Source organism: Taeniopygia guttata, chromosome 36 (genome assembly GCF_048771995.1).
Source record: "Taeniopygia guttata chromosome 36, bTaeGut7.mat, whole genome shotgun sequence".
Taxonomy (NCBI): Eukaryota; Metazoa; Chordata; class Aves; order Passeriformes; family Estrildidae; genus Taeniopygia; species Taeniopygia guttata.
In genome coordinates, this window is record NC_133061.1 from 1,469,932 (window position 1) to 1,487,897 (window position 17,966).

General features: G+C 51.2%; 2 protein-coding genes across 2 annotated transcripts in view; one reads left to right on the plus strand and one right to left on the minus strand.

The window, feature by feature from the left end:
* The window catches only part of LOC101233579 (uncharacterized), a 376,722-nt gene that overhangs the window by 135,945 nt on the left and 222,811 nt on the right, over positions 1 to 17,966 (plus strand). Inside the window, exon 6 of the mRNA XM_072921324.1 lies at positions 11,867 to 12,324. Coding sequence (XP_072777425.1) covers positions 11,867 to 12,324 — 458 coding nt within the window. The remainder of the gene's footprint in view (positions 1 to 11,866; positions 12,325 to 17,966) is intronic.
* Positions 1,184 to 2,116, minus strand: LOC140681428 (olfactory receptor 14I1-like). The gene is made up of 2 exons (XM_072921257.1): positions 1,733 to 2,116; positions 1,184 to 1,474 (listed from the first exon to the last, which is right to left on the minus strand). Exons 1-2 carry the CDS (start codon positions 2,114 to 2,116, stop codon positions 1,184 to 1,186), a joined length of 675 nt encoding a protein of 224 aa, XP_072777358.1.

Below are 17,966 nucleotides of genomic sequence, written 5' to 3' on the forward strand. Positions count from 1 at the left end.
AAGGCCAATGGCTCCTGGCCTGGATCAGGAATGGTGTGGCCAGCAGGACTGGGGCAGTGATTCTTCCCCTGTGCTGGGCACTGGTTGGGCAGCACCTCGAGTGCTGTGTCCAGTTCTGGGCCCCCCAGTTTAGGAAGGGCATGGAGGGGCTGGAACATGTCCAGAGAAGGGCAACAAAGCTGGTGAGGGGTCTGGAGCACAATTCCTGTGAGGAGTGGCTGAGGGAGCTGGGGTTGTTGATCCTGGAGAAGAGGAGGCTCAGGGGACACAAGGTGGTGTCAGGGCACAGGTTGGACTTGATGATCTCCAAGGTCTTCTCCAACCTTGCTGATTCTGTGATTCTCTGAATCCACCCTTGGAGCAGTTGCAGGAGGAGCCCTGGGCCTCCTCTTCAGAAGCTCCAGCAGCCCAGGTCCCTCAACTTCTCCTCACAGCCCCAAAGCCCATCCTGTCAGTCCTGCAGAGCCTCTGCAGCTCCTCCTCACTGCCCAGAACAGGGAGCCCCACAGCCAGACACAGCAGCCCAGATGTGCCCCCTGGCCTGGGGTGCCTCTGGCAAGGGAGCAGCACCAGGCACTGCAGGAGCCTGTAGGCAATTCCTGCAGCACTTGTGGGATGATCCTGCTCCCCAAGGGACGTTCCCATGGTGCCAAGTCAGGAACTGCAATGGGGAGTGGGGCCAGAGAGGAAAGGGCAAACAGGGATGGGCTGTGTGCAGGGGAGGGAGCAGGGGTGGGCAAGGGAAAGAAATCTGTAACAGGAAGAGTAAAGAAAGCAAAGATGAAGCCAAGGAAATGCTCAGGGCAGTTTGGGGGTGGCTGCCAGGCAGCCCTGGCTCTGAGCAGCAGCGTCTGCAGTGGGACAGGAAACTCACAGCTGATGGGAACAAACTTTCTGGCTGACTGCAGAGGCCAGGACAAAGCTGAGTGGTTTCTCTGGCGTCCCCCAGCCCTTCCTGGCCCCAGGGGCTGATGGCATTTGTGCTCCACCAGGTTCATGTCCCTACAGCACCAGCATGGGGGTGCTCCCACCTGCTGTGCAAAGCAAACAAGGACTCCTGACATTTATTTGTTGACAACATTAAAATGTAAAAAAAAAAGAAAAAGAACCTCAAAAATCAAACCAACAAGAACTATCAAAGATGACTTTTGTTAGAAGTGATTTGCAGAAATTGTCCAGCAGTTTAATGTCCCTGAAAGCATCCAGTCATCAGTCTCCACACTGCAGCCTTGAGCTCCTGGTTCCTCAGGCTGTAGATGAGGGGGTTCAGGGCTGGAGGCACCACCGAGTACAGAACTGACAGGGCCAGATCCAGGGATGGGGAGAACATCGAGGGGGGATTCAGATAGGCAACTGTGCCAGTGCTGAGGAAGACAGAGACCACGGCCAGGTGAGGGAGGCAGGTGGAAAAGGCTTTGTGCCGTCCCTGCTCAGAGGGGATCCTCAGCACAACTCTGAAGATCTGCACATAGGAGAAAACAATGAACACAGAACATCCAAATCCCACAGACACAGTAACAGCAATGAGCCCAAGTTCTCTGAGGTAGGATTTGGCACAGGAGAGCTTGAGGATCTGGGCGATTTCACAGAAGAACTGTCCCAGGGCATTGCCATGGCACAGGGGCAGGGAAAATGTATTGGCTGTGTGCAGCAGAGCATTGAGAAAGGCACTGGCCCAGGCAGCTGCTGCCATGTGGGCACAAGCTCTGCTGCCCAGGAGGGTCCCGTAGTGCAGGGGTTTGCAGATGGACACGTAGCGGTCATAGCACATGATGGTCAGGATGGAAACCTCTGCTGAGATGAAGATGACAAAGAAAAAGAGCTGTGCAGCACATCCTGTGTAGGAGATGGTCCTGGTGTCCCAGAGCAAACTGTGCATGGCTTTGGGGACAGTGGTGCAGATGGAGCCCAGGTCGCTGAGGGCCAGGTTGAGCAGGAAGAAGAACATGGGCGTGTGCAGGTGGTGGCCGCAGGCTACGGCGCTGATGATGAGGCCGTTGCCCAGGAGGGCAGCCAGGGAGATGCCCAGGAAGAGGCAGAAGTGCAGGAGCTGCAGCTGCCGCGTGTCTGCCAGTGCCAGCAGGAGGAAGTGGCTGATGGAGCTGCTGTTGGACATTTGCTGTGGCTGCACATGGGCACCTGGTCATGGAGAAAGGACAGTGACGAGTTAGAGGAGATACCTATAACCAAAATCAAAGCCACTTCCCATACACCCTCCTCTGGAGCACACTCAGACACAATTTTGTGTTTAAGATTTATGTGGTTTTTGTTATAAGGTCCGCAATATTTTTCCTAGTAGTCTTGTATATCAAAATCTTTGTATTTCTGCTTCCCCCAGGGAGAACAGAGTAATTTCTGTTAGGCAAAGTGATGAGAGGAGAGTGAGGGGAGATGGTTTGTCATTCTGACCTGTTCAGAGTTTCTCTGGGCTTTAATCTTTCTCAGGTGGAGGGTGATCACATTCCCACGCTTCCCCTAAAATGTTACCAGGCACTGCTGGGAGCAGATGGATCCACTCCAGCCCATTTGTAGCCAAGGACTCACATTGCTCATTTCACAAACCCAGCAGCATTTTCAGTGTCACAACACCTCTTCCTTTCCCCATCAATCTTATAACTCAGAGATGCTCTAGGACAGGTTTGCTCCCTGGATTGAAGCTCCCAGCTTAGACTGAAATCTCAGGGAGACTTCCAAGTGTCCTTCTGATGGCACTGGATGAAGAGACACACAGCTCCTTCCCTGGCTGAACTGCCAGCATTACCCAGAGCCGGGCACTGGGGACAGCTGTGTCACCCTGAGCCAGCTGTGCCCCCTGCCAGAGCCCCCAGTGCCGGGCAGCTGCTCCCAGCCCTGTGCTCTGCAGAGGGAACTGGGCCCGGGGCTGCAGAGCTGCCCCACGGCTCTGCTGCAGCTCTGCCTGCACAGGAGGGGCTGCACGCCTTGGAGCCCCGGCCCTGAGGGCAGAGGCTTGGCTGGGGGACAGGAGGGAGGGGGCTTGTGCAGAGGGAGGGGCTGCACTGGAGGGGCTCCTCTGGACATCTCTAAACTCTCCCTGCCTCAGCATTTCTGGCTTTTGTTTTCTCTCCTTCCCTGATCTTCTCTCTGCTTCCTGGAGATTTTCCTCCTGCAAGTGTTTCCCTGTGCCTGATCCCTCCCTGCCAGCACTCCCAGACCCCAAATCTCTGTGCACTCTCCTTGGCCTGACAGAACCCTGTCTGTTTGCTGGGCACTGGCTGGGGGCAGGTTCTGTTTGCAGCTTGGAGCAAGGACAGTTCAGACTGAGCCTGATGGCTCCAGCAAAGGTGATGCTGCTGCTGTCCATGGGCAGAGTGGCTGAAAGCACATGAGGGATCTCCTGTGAACGTATTGATCACTAAAATAACAGTTTGGATATCTCATGCACTTGTCAAAATTCATAAACCACCATTAATATTTATCCCCTTCCCTGTCACTCTCCAATAATAGGAAACTGAATAAAAAGTCTTAGGAAATATCCTCCTTTTTATCAAAATCGTTGTCTTGGAAAAATTCTATGACTGATCAGAACCTCTCAGCATCTCAGAGCTTTATGAGCATTTCACCTGCCCAGCACCAGAAATACTCAGAGTTGTACTCACAGGGTCTGTGGGCATTGGGATATTCCAGCTTTAGGAGATCTCTCCAGGAGCTGCAGCTGCATTGTCCTGCAGCCAGAGGTTCCTGTGCCAAGGGCTGGCAGTGATTCTGCCCCAGGCACTTCTCAGCCCCTTCCCAGCCCTGACTGATTGAAGCTCTCTGTGCCTCTGTGCTGTGCCCGGGCTGGCTGCAGGCAGTGCCCCAGCCCTGCTGGGCTGGGAGAAGAGCTGCTCAGCAAGAGAAATGTGCTTTTGAAGCTCTGCTTGGTTACCAGGATCACCCTCTGTGCCAGGAGCCCGGCCCAGCTCAGCAGCACAGACACAGCACAAGGACTTTAATGACCCTCTGGGGCTTTGTGCTCAGGCCCTGAACATCAGGCCCTGAGAGGGAGCTGCAGAAACCTCTCCAGAACTCCAAGTCAGAATCCAGCTCCAAAGTTTCTTGGACTTTTAATGGGTCCCACTGAGGGACACGACTGAGAAAGTGTCCCCAGGCCCCAGGCAGAGCAGAGAACTGGAGGCACTGATGACAGGTGGGGACAAAGAGAAGCCAAGTCTTGGTGCCCTGGGGCACAGCAGGGTCTGTGCCACCAAGGGCTGGGAGGAGACACCTTGTCCTGAGGCCCTGGGGCCTCCTGGCACAGCCCCAGCCAGGCTGGGCACTGTCACCCCCTGGTCCTGCCCTCAGCATCCCCCCCTAGCCCACATCCCAGTGGCCTCAAGGATCTGCTGGAAGGAGTCCCTGGGGAGCCTTGGTCAGGAATGGCCCTGGGGGCTCCTTCATGCTCCCAGGGACTGCAGGTTTTTCAAAGGACTTTGGCTTTTGCTTTTGCCTTTCAGTTTCTGAGAGCTTTCTGCAATCCTGGCCTCCAATATTCTGCTTTAATTAGTCCCTGGAGAGGCTTTGTCAGGAACAACACTCAGTGCGGCTCATTAATGCTTTGAGATACTCAAAGTTTTTAAGGTACTTTGGATTCTCCTTTCCCCACTGAGTGTATCTGAGAGGTTTTTGTGCCATCCTGGCCTCCAGTTCTCTCCTTCAAGGAGTCTATGAGGAGCCTGTGTTGGGGATGGACCTCGGTGGGTCCCATTAACACCTCGAGACACTTTTGGTGTTTTCTCTTGACTTTGACTCCTGGAAAGGTTTGTGCAATCTCCTCTCAGGCCCTGAGGTTCCAGGGCTCAGCTCCAAATGCACCTCAGGGCTCATTAGGATCAAGCAAGTCCTAACAAACCATGGCTCTGCCTTGATTTCCCTCTGGTCTGGGGCAGTTCAACAGGAAGTTTCAGTAGTGGTTTTGGTTCACCATTTTGAGATTTCTTGGCCAATGCATCAATTAATGTGGTGGATTCAGTGTTGGCTAATTACCAGTGCACACAAAATAATATAGTTACTCATTTCCTGCTGTGAGGTAGGATAAGAAGAAAGGGAAAGTGGGATCAAAAATTTAAAGAGCATAAAGAAAAGTTTATTAGCAGTAACTAAAAGAAAGAGTAATAAGAATCAGCACAAAACTTTCAGAACACTCTTCTTCTCGCCACAACTTTTTCTTCCTTATTGACAACGTAAGGAGACAAAACCTAAAATTTTCAGCCAGTCTACCACCTCTAGAATAGTCCTTCTTCACTTCACTTAGGGAGAGGAGTCTCTTTTTCTTGCTATGGAGAGTTCTCCATAAGGAAACAGTTCTCTTGTGGCTCTCAAGTTCCATGAATAGCAGCCACTCGGAAAAAGTGAAATAGTGAAATCCCTGCCATTTTTTCACAGCTTTTCCCACAGCTGTGTTTATGGGCCATGTCAGCTTATGGGGTATTAGTTTCAGGATGAGCTGTTTAAGAGCAAAGGTTCTCTTCAACTGCTTCTGAAATCATCTCTGGGAACAGAGGTCTTCTTCTCTCCCTGAGGGCACAGGGTCTCATCACTCTGCTCTCTTTCTCTGTTCAAACTTCTCATGGGATCTAAGCTACTTCAACATTTGCTTACTTTAGCATGGAGGCCTTTGCTGAAACAAGTCATCTCCTCATACTTTTCAATGCCTAATAGGGAAAAAGAGAGTCTGATGTATCAATGAAATCCTTCTCCATAGCTTTAGCAGAGGATTTCAGCCCCAAGATCAAGGCATCTCCTCATCCCTTCCATCTGGGACTCAACTTCCTCTTCACTGACCTCGGTGTCTTCTGTGTGCCTGCCCTGTGTCATTTTCTCTCACTGGAGGGAGGATGGCAGCACTGGCAGAGTCAACATCTGCCCGGGGCCTGCAGATGGTTCCGTGAGCCCGGTCGGGCTCTGTTAGAATTCAAAATGTCCCTCAGACATTTTTAGAAGTTCCAAGCCTTAGTCAGAAGCATTTTAGACCCTAGCAAGCAGCTGAAAACAGCTGTAATTTTGAGTTTGAACCATGGAATGAATTACCAACTTTAAAAGTGAAACAAGCAGTCACAAAGAGTTAAATGGTATAGTAAAAGTAGTCACAAATTAAAGGGTAAAATTTTTTAGTATTGTACAGGGGGGTTTTAACACCTGTACAGGGGGGTTTTACTTTGTACAGGGGGGTCAAGAGTTCTAAGATGGAAAAAAGTGGACCTAATCCTATTCTTCCTCCTTCTTCTTCCTTACCTCCATGTTCTTAGTAATGTTGGCATTTTTCTATTAGTTTAGGCTAAAGACACACTATTCAACGTAGATGATAGATATTGGCACATTATTGTAAATATAGTACACGTAATTTCTAGTATATAATGTTTATACCATCCCACTGAGGGGCAGAGCCCCGCACGCTGCCCTGCAGGACAGACCTGCGGCAGGGCAGCAAAACATGTTATAGATAAGCAAAAATAAACAACCTTAAAACCAGCACAGACAAACTATAGCTTCTTCTTTGGCAACGGGGCAGAAAAACAGAAACTTTCTACAATCTCAAAATCACCAATACCCACAGATTCCGACAGGGCTCAGTGGCCAATTCTAATTTTGGCCATGGTTCCTGGACATGAAGACCAGTTCTTTTCCATAGGAATGAAGGAACAGAGCCCCACTGTTTTAGGGGTAAATGAGAGGTCACCACCAGAGGACAAGGCCAGCCAGAGCTGCCAGATTCTGTTCTTAGAGATACCCTTGAATATAGGAAATTTTTTAGGCAGAGTGTCAGTTTTGGCAAGGGGCATCTGAAAAGACAGATGGTTCTTTTCCATACAAAGGAGAGCACGGAGCCCCATTGCTCCAGGAGCTGATGAGAAGCAGCCCTTGGCATCCCAAGATCAGCCAGACCTGTCAGGTGGCCCCTGGGAGGCCAAGCCAGCCAGACCTGTTCCGTGTTCCCTCGCTTCCATGGGGCCCCACAGTGTCCCAATGGTCCCTCGCTTCAGGAGGCCCTGAGGCGTCACAATGCCTCCTTGGTGACACGAGGCCCTGAAGGGTCAGAATGGTCTCCATGGTTCCATCAGACCCCACAGAGTCATAATGGTCTCTGGGTCCATGAAGCCCCGCGGTGTCACCATGGCCCCTTGGTTCCATGGGCTCCAGTGGTGCCACAATGATCCCCTTGGCTCCATGAGGGCCCCACAGTGTCACAGTGATCTCCATGGGAAGGAAAGAACCGAGCCCCAGTGTGGCAGGGGCAGCCACCAGAGGCCAAGGCCAGCCAGGCTTGATGGTACTGGCAGATTTTGCCTGGGAGCAATCCTTCAATGTACTGAGTTTTAGAGTTGGAATCCCAATTTCTGACACGGACATCCGGAGGAGCAGGACGGTTCTTTTCCAAAGGAAGGAAAGGACGGAACACCAGTGTTTGAGGGGCAGATAAATGGCGGCCACCAGAGGCTTAAGCCAGCCAGACGTCTCTGTCCTGGCATCATTTTTCTGGGAGCTATTCTTGTATATAGGGAATTTGGGAGGCAGATCCCAAATTTTGGCCATGGGTGCCTGGTTGAGATGGATGCTTTTTAAGCAAGAAAAGCACATGGACCCAGTGTCTGAAAGGCAGATGAGAGGTGGCCCCTGGGTGGCCAAGGCAGCCAGACCTGTTTCTGTTGGCAAGTTTCATCAGGGAACAATCTTTGCATATAAGAAAATTTGGGGAAGGAATCCCAGTTTTGGCCATAGGCCCTGGAGGAGAAGAACAGTTCTCTCCCATAGGATGACAAAACAAAGAGTCAATCGTGACCCTGGGGTCCCACGTAACCAAGGGGCCATGGTGACACAGCAGGGCCACGTGGATCCAGTGGTCCATTGTGACACTGTGGATCCAAGGAGACCATGGAGACACCCCCAGAACCTCATGGAACTAAGGAGTCCATGGTGACCCAGCGGGGCTGCATGGAGCCAATGGTCCATGGTGACACTGCCCATCCAAGGAGGCCATTTGGACACTGCGGAAGCTCATGGAGCGAGGTGGCCATTGTGACATTGAAGAACTTCATGACACCAAATATCCACGGGGACACAGCAGGGCATCATGGATCCCAGGAACGACTGTTGGCAGTGCAGAAACTCCTGGAACCAGTGGCTGTTGTGGCACTGCAGCACCAACACAGCTGCTGCACCTTGTCCCCTGCCCTGCACAGCTCCTTGGGAGGCACAGCAGGAGCAGCACCCTGGGAGCCTCGGGAATGCCCCTCTGGGATCCATGGCACACACTCCCAGGGGCTGGAATTCCAGTTCCCAGCCAGGAAAAGATGTTCCTGCCCTTGAAGGCAAAGCTCTTATGGAAGAGTCAAAAGCCAAGTGCAGCAGGATCCTACAGTGACATTTCACTGCCAGCCTTCATAACTTCACCCATGGTTGTCATAGCTCATGGATTGGGAATTAAATCAGGGCAGGGTCTTTGGTGGGAACTGCTCTGGGTCAATGGAGACACTGAGAGAGAAACAGAGCAGGCAAAGGAAGGCAGGAGAGAAAGGAGGTGTTTTGGTTTGGAATGACAGGTGTCTGCTAAGGAAGGCAGGGGCCTCCCCTGAAATGGAAAAATGTAGATTCTTTCTTTCTGAATTGTTATAAATTTGAAATAAAGGGGGCTCTCAGGTAAAAATATGGGAGCAGGAATAACAGCTCTTTATTAGGGAAGAAAATGAAAATATGAACCAAAACAACACTGAGAGAGCCAGAATACAACCTGACACTCTGTTGGACAGGGTGTTGGCCGCAGTCCAATTGGAATGGTGGCTGCAGTCCTCCTGCAGTGTCAGGTGTGGTTCTGTTGGAGAAGTGATCCTGTAGAAAAGGGTGTTTTCTTCTGAAGAGGAAGAGGCAGCTGTTCCTCTGAGAAATCCAGCCCAGAAAAAGCTTTGTTGGTGGGCCAGACTCTCAAGATTAGATGCAGGTAGGAATGCTTGGCTCCTTCCTCTAGGCAGAACATCCCACAGTGGCATGTTACAGTTCTTATCAGTCATGCAGTGACATTCAATAGCCCATTATCAGCAGATGTCTCCCCTGAGGGAGGATTGATTGTGGAAGAGATAAGGAAAAACTGCCCACTTAACACAGGACAACTGCCATACAGATGGGAAATAGAACACATCTTGCTTTTCAGTCTGGGACAGGAAGACAGAAAAAAAATAAGTTGAGAAGGCGGCACTCTGAAAAGCAAACCAGAACTGACAGAAAATGAATGGGACAGAAATCAATAATTCTGATAGTTTTATTTATTATCAAAATAAATCATACCCACCCAGCCCCATACAATCCTGATCCCACAACCTCAAATTTGGATCTTACTTCTCCCAATCTCCTTCCAACCCCATCTAACCCTGGAGGCTGTGGAATTGAGTAATTTTGGCATGGGACTGAGGTGGGAACCAGCCATTTTGAGGTGGGATTGAGTAATTTTGAGGTGACAGAGCAATCCACCTTGGCTTTTGGAGTGCAAAGATATGGAGAATACTACCATATATATCCCCGAAGAACCCACAAATCCCCCAGAATATGTTTCCAAACCGTAAATTCCACCTCAAATAACTCTTAGATGGAGGGACTTTTGACATGTCTGGTCAATACTCTTCTTAGTGATTTTTCAGGTGTTTTTAAGTGATAAAGACAAATCAGAAGAAAATTAGAGCCAAACCAAAACCAGAGAGCCCTTGAGCATCCCCTGAGCACTGGACAAAACAAACTTGGCAGAAATCAAACTTAACCCTCCATAAAATGCCTTGAGGATGATTTGCTCTTCCCACAAGTCACTTGTGATGGAAACACATCAAATCCCAAACATGAATAAACTGAAAATAGAAGCAATTCTGTGGCAAATCCAAGTTTCATCAGTTCCTGCAGAGCTTCAGCTCAGCTGCTGGAAGGTTCCGATAAAAGGAAAGTGGAAATTTGGCCCAATACAGATTAATAAAGGGAAGGGAAAGCTCTGTGTAGCTGTCACAAAGGTGACAGGGACAAAGAAAATAATGATTCTCATATTTGGCAAAGTCCCCAGAGCTGTGAATTCGGGAGTTACTTGGGAATTTATCTACTTGAAGTGGGCTTCTTGTAGGAATTTACTGGTCTTGAATTCCTCACATTGGGGTGAATGATCCTTGTCAGTCTTGCTAGTATCATTTGTTCCTTTTTCTCCAGTTATTTAAAAAATTTTTTCAAGGAAGGACAAGAAAATACTTTCTTTACCCTGGCCACCCACAACACCTATTTTCCTCATAAGTTCTCCCAAAAGTCACTCAGAGGAAGCTGCATCCAAGTTTCCAAGAGTTCCTCCAGAAAGAGGCAGAACCTCCTCAGAGGAGGGACCCATGCTGTTGTCAAAGGCACTTGGGGTCAGACAGCAGTGCCCTGAACTCACTGTGCCAAAATAATGCCGCAATCTGGTTAATAAAATTGTTAGAGAGATGCCTCTGCCTCAATGAAGGTGCTAAGGAGACCAAATCCAAAGTGGATTTTATTGAACAGTAAATGTGAGGTAGAGAGAGAGAGATGGAAAGAAAGAGAAAAGGGGGGAGAGCAAGGGAGTGAGAGGGACAGAGACCTCCCCTGGGGTGAGGCAAGTGTGACATTGTCCCCTGTGTGCGTGTCCTTCCCAGGGTGGGGCTTTTACACCTGAGCCAGTTTGGGTAAGGGGGGTGGTGTTCACCCCCCACCCCGAGCAGGGATTGCCTCACTGTTTCAGGTTACAACGTCAGATGTAACCAAAAGTGTTTTCAGTCACCATCTCCATAAACTGTTATCAACAGGTGGGGCAGTGTTCTTTATCTCTTCCATGGCTCAGCCCTGATAACGCCCTCCAGGGGCCATCTTCTGTTAATGGGCCATTGAGTGTCACTGCAGGGCTGATAAAATTACATCATCCCATTGTGGGATGCTCCACCCAGGGGGAGGAACCAAGCATTCCTACCTGGATATAATCTCACCCTTGCAACACCACGACCACCTTGCCTACTGCATTCCCAGAGGACAAGAGCTCCATAACCACCACTGGACCTTCAGAGGAAGACCAGACCCTTCTACAGGATCACCGCTTTGACAGAATCACCTTCATCACTCCAGCCGGACTGCAGCCACCATTTCATCAGACTGCTACCACCACCCTGACCAACGGGGTGTCAGGTTATATCCTGACTCTGTGAGATTAAGCCAGTGTTTCTGTATCATTGCCTTGATCTTAATTTTCTTAGTCAATTGTGATTCTGGTTTAGACTCTCTCCCTGGTTTGCCTTCCACCCAGGACAATACTGAATGTGCTCATCCCTTGTTTTCCTCCCAAAACAGAATTTCCCATCCCCAGCCCTTTGCCAGATGGAGGAGAAGGCTGTGAGGAAGAGGAAGGAGCCCTGGGACACCCAGGCAGGTGAGGAGGAAGTCAGTGCCCCTTTCCCCCTCTCTCCTGCTCCATCTCCCGGCCCAGCACGGCCCCGGCTGCAGGACAGCCCCGCTGCCGACGCTCTGCTGACAGGGACGCACTGGGGGGATCTCCTTACCCTTCCTTGTGGCACGGAGGCAAATCCCATCCTCTCCTTGTCCTTCCTACCCCAGAGCAGGAGCTGATGATGGAGACCAGGGAGGACAAATCTGTGCAGCACAACCTCATGGAAGAGGCTGATTTGAGCAACTCCACAGCGCAAGAATCCAACAGGGAGGAAAAGCCCCGGAGATCCCACAGGAGGAGGGGCTGGAAACCCAGCCCAGGGTGCTCTGAGGATGAAAGGCCCACTCTGGGTCAGGAAGGTGGGCAGAGCTTCAGCCAGAGCTCGGAGCTGGTGCTCCCTGAGAAGCTTCACGATGGGGAGAAGCCCCACAAGTGCTTGGAGTGTGGGAAGAGCTTCAGGCAGAGCACCAATCTGAAACGACATCAGATGATCCACACTGGGGAATGGCCCTACAAGTGTGGGGAGTGTGGGAAGAGCTTCAGGCAGAGCACCAATCTGAAACGACATCAGATGGTCCACACTGGGGAATGGCCCTACGAGTGTGGGGAGTGTGGGAAGGGCTTCAGCTGCAGCTCCGACCTAATCATCCACCAATGCATCCACACTGGGGAGAGGCCCTACGAGTGTCCTGAGTGTCAGAAGAGGTTTCAGACCAGCTCCAATCTCTTTGTACATCAGCGGATTCACACGGATGAGAGGCCTTTCCGCTGCCGTGACTGCGGGAAGGGCTTCAAGCAAAACTCCACCTTTGTCAGCCACCGGCGCATCCACACTGGGGAGAGGCCCTATGAGTGTCCCCAGTGTGGGAAGAGCTTCACCCAGAGCTCTCACTTGACCAGACACCAACGGAGCCACCGGTGATGGAAGCCCTGTGAGTGCCCCAACTGCAGGAGGACCTTCGTGCACCACTCCAGCTTAACCCCCCATTGAAGAACCCACATTGGGAAGAGCCCTGGTGATCCCTGTTACCTGTGATCCATGCTGGGAAGGTACCTGTACCTTCTCCTGCCCCTGCCAATGACCTTATGTGGGACTGAAGAACATGAGGGTCTGGCCATGGCCATGTCACTACATTCACTCCCACCTCAGGTCATTGCCAGGGGCAGGAAAGGGACTCTCTCTCTCTCTCTCCCTGAGAAGGTTGTCCTTTCCAGGCAGGAGGAGATGCGTGGCCAGGAAGATACAATTGATGGTGATGTAATTTCCCCTGTAAATAGTTTTTCTTATCCCTTCTGTTGTCAATATTTTTCTAGTCCTGCTTGTTCCTCATCTCGTTGCTGTTCCCAGTAAATTGTTCTTATCCCAGCCTGGGATCTTTCCCTTTTTTCCTTCAGTGGAAGGTGGGAGGGCAACGAGAGCCAGCACGGTTTTAGCAGGAGCAGGAAATTGGGGAATTCCATTCCTGAATCCCGGCCTGTGGAAACCGAGCATCCCAGCTGGTGCCAGCCCTGGTGGCCATGGCAGCAGCCCTGGGAGCGGGTCCCTGGCTGGGGCTGAGGGAACCTCTTCACTCTGGTGCCCAGGGACAGGAGTGGAGGGAGCAGCTGCAGCTGAGTCGTGGCAGGCTGAGGTTGGATCTCAGGGAAAGGTTTTTGCCCAGAGGCTGCTGGGGCACTGCCCAGGCTCCCCAGGGAAGGGCCACAGCTCCAGGGCTCTCTGAGCTCCAGCAGCGTTTGGACAGCGCTGCCAGGCCCAGGCTGGCACTGTTGGGGTGTCCTGTGCAGGGCCAGCAGTTGGACTCGAGGATCCTGATGGGTCCCTCACAGCTCAGCCACTTCTGTGGTTCTGGGATCCCATGAGTCTGGGGATGGGAGTGCCAATGGTTGCCATGGAAACGGGCTCTGGCTGCAGGCCTGAGCAGGTGTCCATGGCAACCACCCCTGGCATGGGGTCTCCATGGAGCTGCCCAGGGACTGACCATAGCAACAGGGGCTGGGGAAGGTTGCCATGGAAACTGACCATAGCAACAGGGGCTGGGGAAGGTTGCCATGGAAACTGACCATAGCAACAGGGGGCTGGTGCTGGTTGCCATGGAAACTGACCATAGCAACAGGGGCTGGTGATGGTTGCCATGGAAACTGACCATAGCAATGGGTCCTGATGAGGTTTGCTGTGGTAATCCAGGGCATCCCTCTGGCTGCCCTGGCAGGTCTGGGACCCTGGCAGGGGTCAGGAACCCCCTGTACAGAGCCCCGAGAGACACTGTCTGTGATCTCTGTCCATGGGGAGGAGTTTTCAATCTTACAGGATGAATTACACACTCTGAGTGTTTGATATGAGTAATAATTAGTGTGACACGGGTGCAAAAGTAGAATTTTAGGATTCTAGGTAAGGGGTTCAAAGGAGGCAAGATGGAGGAAATCGTGTGTGTCCTGTCCTTTTTCATCTTCTTCATGCCTTCCATGTTTCACTGCAGTGTTGGCATTTTTCTGTTGGTTTAGACTGGGGACACACTGTTCAACACAGGTGGTAGGTATTGGCACATTATTGTAAATATAGCACAGGTAGTTTCTGGTATATAATGTTTGTAACTTCCCACTGAGGGGCAGAGCCCTGCACGCTGTCCCGCAAGAAAGGCCTACTTCAGGTCAGACAGAACATGTTATAGATAAGCAAGAATAAACAACCTTGAAAACCAGCACAGATGAATTATGGCTTCTTCTTTGGCAGCGGGGCTCAAAGACAGCAAATTTCTGCAATTTTGAGATCATTTAAATACCACAGATTCTGACATAAATGGCATCCCTGGGTGGGCTTGGACCACCAACCTTTCAGTTAAGAGCCGACAGTTTGCATATTAAGGTTCAGATATTTTGACAGGCCCTCAGACGGGTTTCATGGGGACTTTCTAAGTGTCCTCAGGCTGCCAAAGAGCCGGGATGTCACAGGCACTCACAGGGGCTCCTGTCATGGGCAGACTGGGAGCTTTAGCCTAAGTTTATTAGAGAAGCTCCTGTCAGGTCAGGAGGCACAGAAAGGACCCCCAATAGCCCCTATAGATCCCCAAATACCTCCAAGGACCACCAGCCTTTCTAAGCCTCTTTTTGTGAGAGGAGCCTTGGAGCAGCAGGTTCCAATCCCTACCCCTGACATTTCAAGATCTCGTATGTAAACAATTACAAAGGTGGAATTAAAACTTTATACAATTCTCCCATAGCATTAGGAATTGTAAACCAGTGTTGGGGGTTGGGTTTTTCCTTTCTGTTTTTTCCTTATCATTGGCTGATGTTTATCGGCTGATCCCTTATTTTGGGAGGAGCTGCTGCTCTTGGAGATGGGAGTTTCCACTGCTGCTGCCGGAGCCCTGGCCAGAGCTGCTTCTTCTGTCCTGGGATGAGCCTCTGCTCGTGAGAACAGCCACTAAACTGGGACCTTATTTACACCTGCCCCACTAAAAGAGAGACCTATCCCTGTCTGCTCGGGTGTCCAGGATCCTGAGCTGGGCTCTCCCTGCCCTGCTTGGAGCCCCTCACCCCCTGCCTGCCGAGACATCCTGCCAGCCCAGCTGACTGCTTTTTGCCAGTCCTGCTGGGGCACCGAGCTGACTGCTTTCTGAGAGTCCTGCTGGGGCACCGGAGCCGGCTGCCCCGGGGTTTGTGAAGCAAAGCCTCTCTCCAGCCCTTCCCCCTTCGGACAAAGCCGCCATGGCCCCGCGCTGCCGAGCCCGGCCGGAGCGCCCCCTGCAGCCGCGTGGGGGTCAGCGCACCTGCCCTGCCCCGGGAGCCACAGCGCCCCTGCTGGCTGTGCCCGGAACTGCACCGCAGGGAAAGCGCCACGGCCCAAAGGCCGGGACTGGGCTCTGCTCTGTTTGCTGTTCGTGCCGCAGCTGCTGCTGCTTGTTTGCTTTGTTATACACACTAGGAAAGAGCTGACATTCCTATTCCCATATCTTTGCCTGCCTGAGAGCCCCTTGATTTCATGATTCTAATAATTTGGAGGGAGGGGGTTTACATTCTCCATTCCACAGGAGGCTTTTTGCTGCCTTCCCTAACAGACATCTGTCTTGTAAACCAAGACCAGTTTTGGCACCCGATGTGCAGCCTGAGGGCATTGAGAGAAACAGGGTGAAATAAGAATAACAATTCTTGAGTAACATAATTTTTTTTTTGTTGCACTGGATATAGAAACCTTGTTCGGTGTCACCATGTGGTCTAGCTTACCCTGGTTTGGGTGGCACATGGTTGTGGCTACATTTTTCCCATCCTATAACTATGGCAAATCTGGCTGATAATCAATTTGTTTGATGGGTTAATATGGTGAGGAATTTATGGATTTTTAATTTCCACTGGACGGTGGGCACACAGATTTGAGGCTACCACACACTAACTGTATGTGTTTGGAATTACTTTAATAATTGTACCTACCACGAGGAAATGACACCAGGGGAAGTTTTCTCCCAACTCCTCAGCCAGCTCTTTGGGTCTACAGTGGTTGGTGTTCCTGCTATGCCTGTTAAGCCTATTCTGTTCAGCATCCAGAGGTGGGAAGGGAAGATTGACTTAGATAACTATCGTAGCAGGGCGTCCCCAGCCTGTAATAATTAGCACTGACTCCATGATTCCAGAAGGCTGATCAATCCCTTTATTACATTATCCTATACTATACTGCTAAGAAACACTCATCGCTCTTGCAGACAGTCCGATACAGACAGACCAGACTGGTTAATTGAAATCCAAACACCATCACCATTGGCCAATTTAGAAATCACCCTTTGGTAAACAAATCTCCATAACACATTCCACATGTGCACAACAACAGGTGCAGCAGGTGAAGATAAGAATTGTTTCTCATTCTTTTCTCTGAGCTTTCTCACAGCTTTTCACAGCTTCCCAGGAAAATCCTGGGAGATCTCTCTCTCTGCTCAGAGGATATGTGATTACCACAGGTCAGTTGTGACAATGCAGGTCCAAGGACACCACGGTGACACTGGGGAACCTCATGGAACCAAGGGGCCATTGTGACACCGTGCTGCCTCATGGAATCAAGGAGACCATTGTGAACTCAGAGACCCCAAGGAACCAAGGGTCCATGGTGACCTTGTGCAGCCGCAGTGTCACAGAGGAGCCGCTGTGACACAGCGAGGGCACACGGAGCCCAGGGGCCATTGTGACACATCAGGGCTTTGTGGAACCACGAAGCCATTGTGACACTGCAAGGGCTCATGGAAGCACAGGGCCATTGTGACACTGCAGAAGCAAGGGGAACATTGTGACACTCCAAGGCCTGATGGAACCAAGGAGACCATTGTGACACTGTGGGGTCCCACGGAACCAAGGGAACATGGAACAGGTCTGGTTGGCTGGGCCTCCTGGGGACCACCTGACAGGTCCAGCTGACCTTGGCATGTCAAGGGCTGCTTCTCATATGTCCCTGAAGCCCTGGAGCTCTGGGCTTTCCTTCCCATGGGAGAGAACTGTCCTTCTCCTCCAGGGTTCCATGGCCAAAATTGGGATTCCTCCTCTAAAACTCCATACATCCAAGGAATGCTCCCAAGTGAAAGCTGCCAGGACAGACAGGTCTGGCTGCCCTTGGCCTCTTGAGAGATGCATCTCATCTGCATTTGAAACACTGGGGCTTGGTGATTTCCTTCCAATGTAAATAGTTGTCCTTCTCAAGGTGACCGTGGTCAAAATTGAGATTCCTCCTCCCAAATTCCATGTATCCAAAAATTCCTCCATTACAAAACATGCCAGGAAGAACAGGTCTGGTTGGCTGAGCCTCCCAGGAGCCACCTCTTTCTTCTTCTGCCTTTGAAACACATGGTCTCTGTGCTTTCCTTCCTATGGAAAAGAACTCTCCTTCTTATCTACACAGAAATGGCCAAAATTGGGGTTCCACCTCCCAAATTCCCTATATCCAAGGGTTGCTTTCAGACAAAAGCTACCAGGGCAAAGAGGTCTGGCTGGCGTAGACCTCTGATGGCAGCCTTTCATCTGCCCCTCAAACACCGGTGTTCTGTGCTTTCCTTCCTTTGGAAAAAAAAAACCATCATTCAACTCCAGGTGTCCATGTCTGAAATTGGGATTCCACCTCTAAAATTCCCTATATCCAACGGTTGCTCCCAGGCAAAATCTGCCAGCACCATCAAGCCTGGCTGGCCTTGGCCTCTGGTGGCTGCCCCTGCCACACTGGGGCTCGGTTCTTTCCTTCCCATGGAGATCACTGTGACACTGTGGGCACCTCATGGAACCAAGGGGATCATTGTGGCACCACTGGAGCCCATGGAACCAAGGGGCCATGGTGACACCGCGGGGCTTCATGGATCCAGAGACCATTATGACTCTGTGGGGCCTGATGGAACCATGGAGACCATTCCGACCCTTCAGGGCCTGGTGTCACCAAGGGGGCATTGTGACACCTCAGGGCCTCACTTCAGAAGCAAGGGACCATTGGGACACTGATGGGCCCCATGGAAGTGAGGGAACACGGAACAGGTCTGGCTGGCTTGGCCTCCCAGGGTCCACCTGACAGGTCTGGCTGATCTTGGGATGT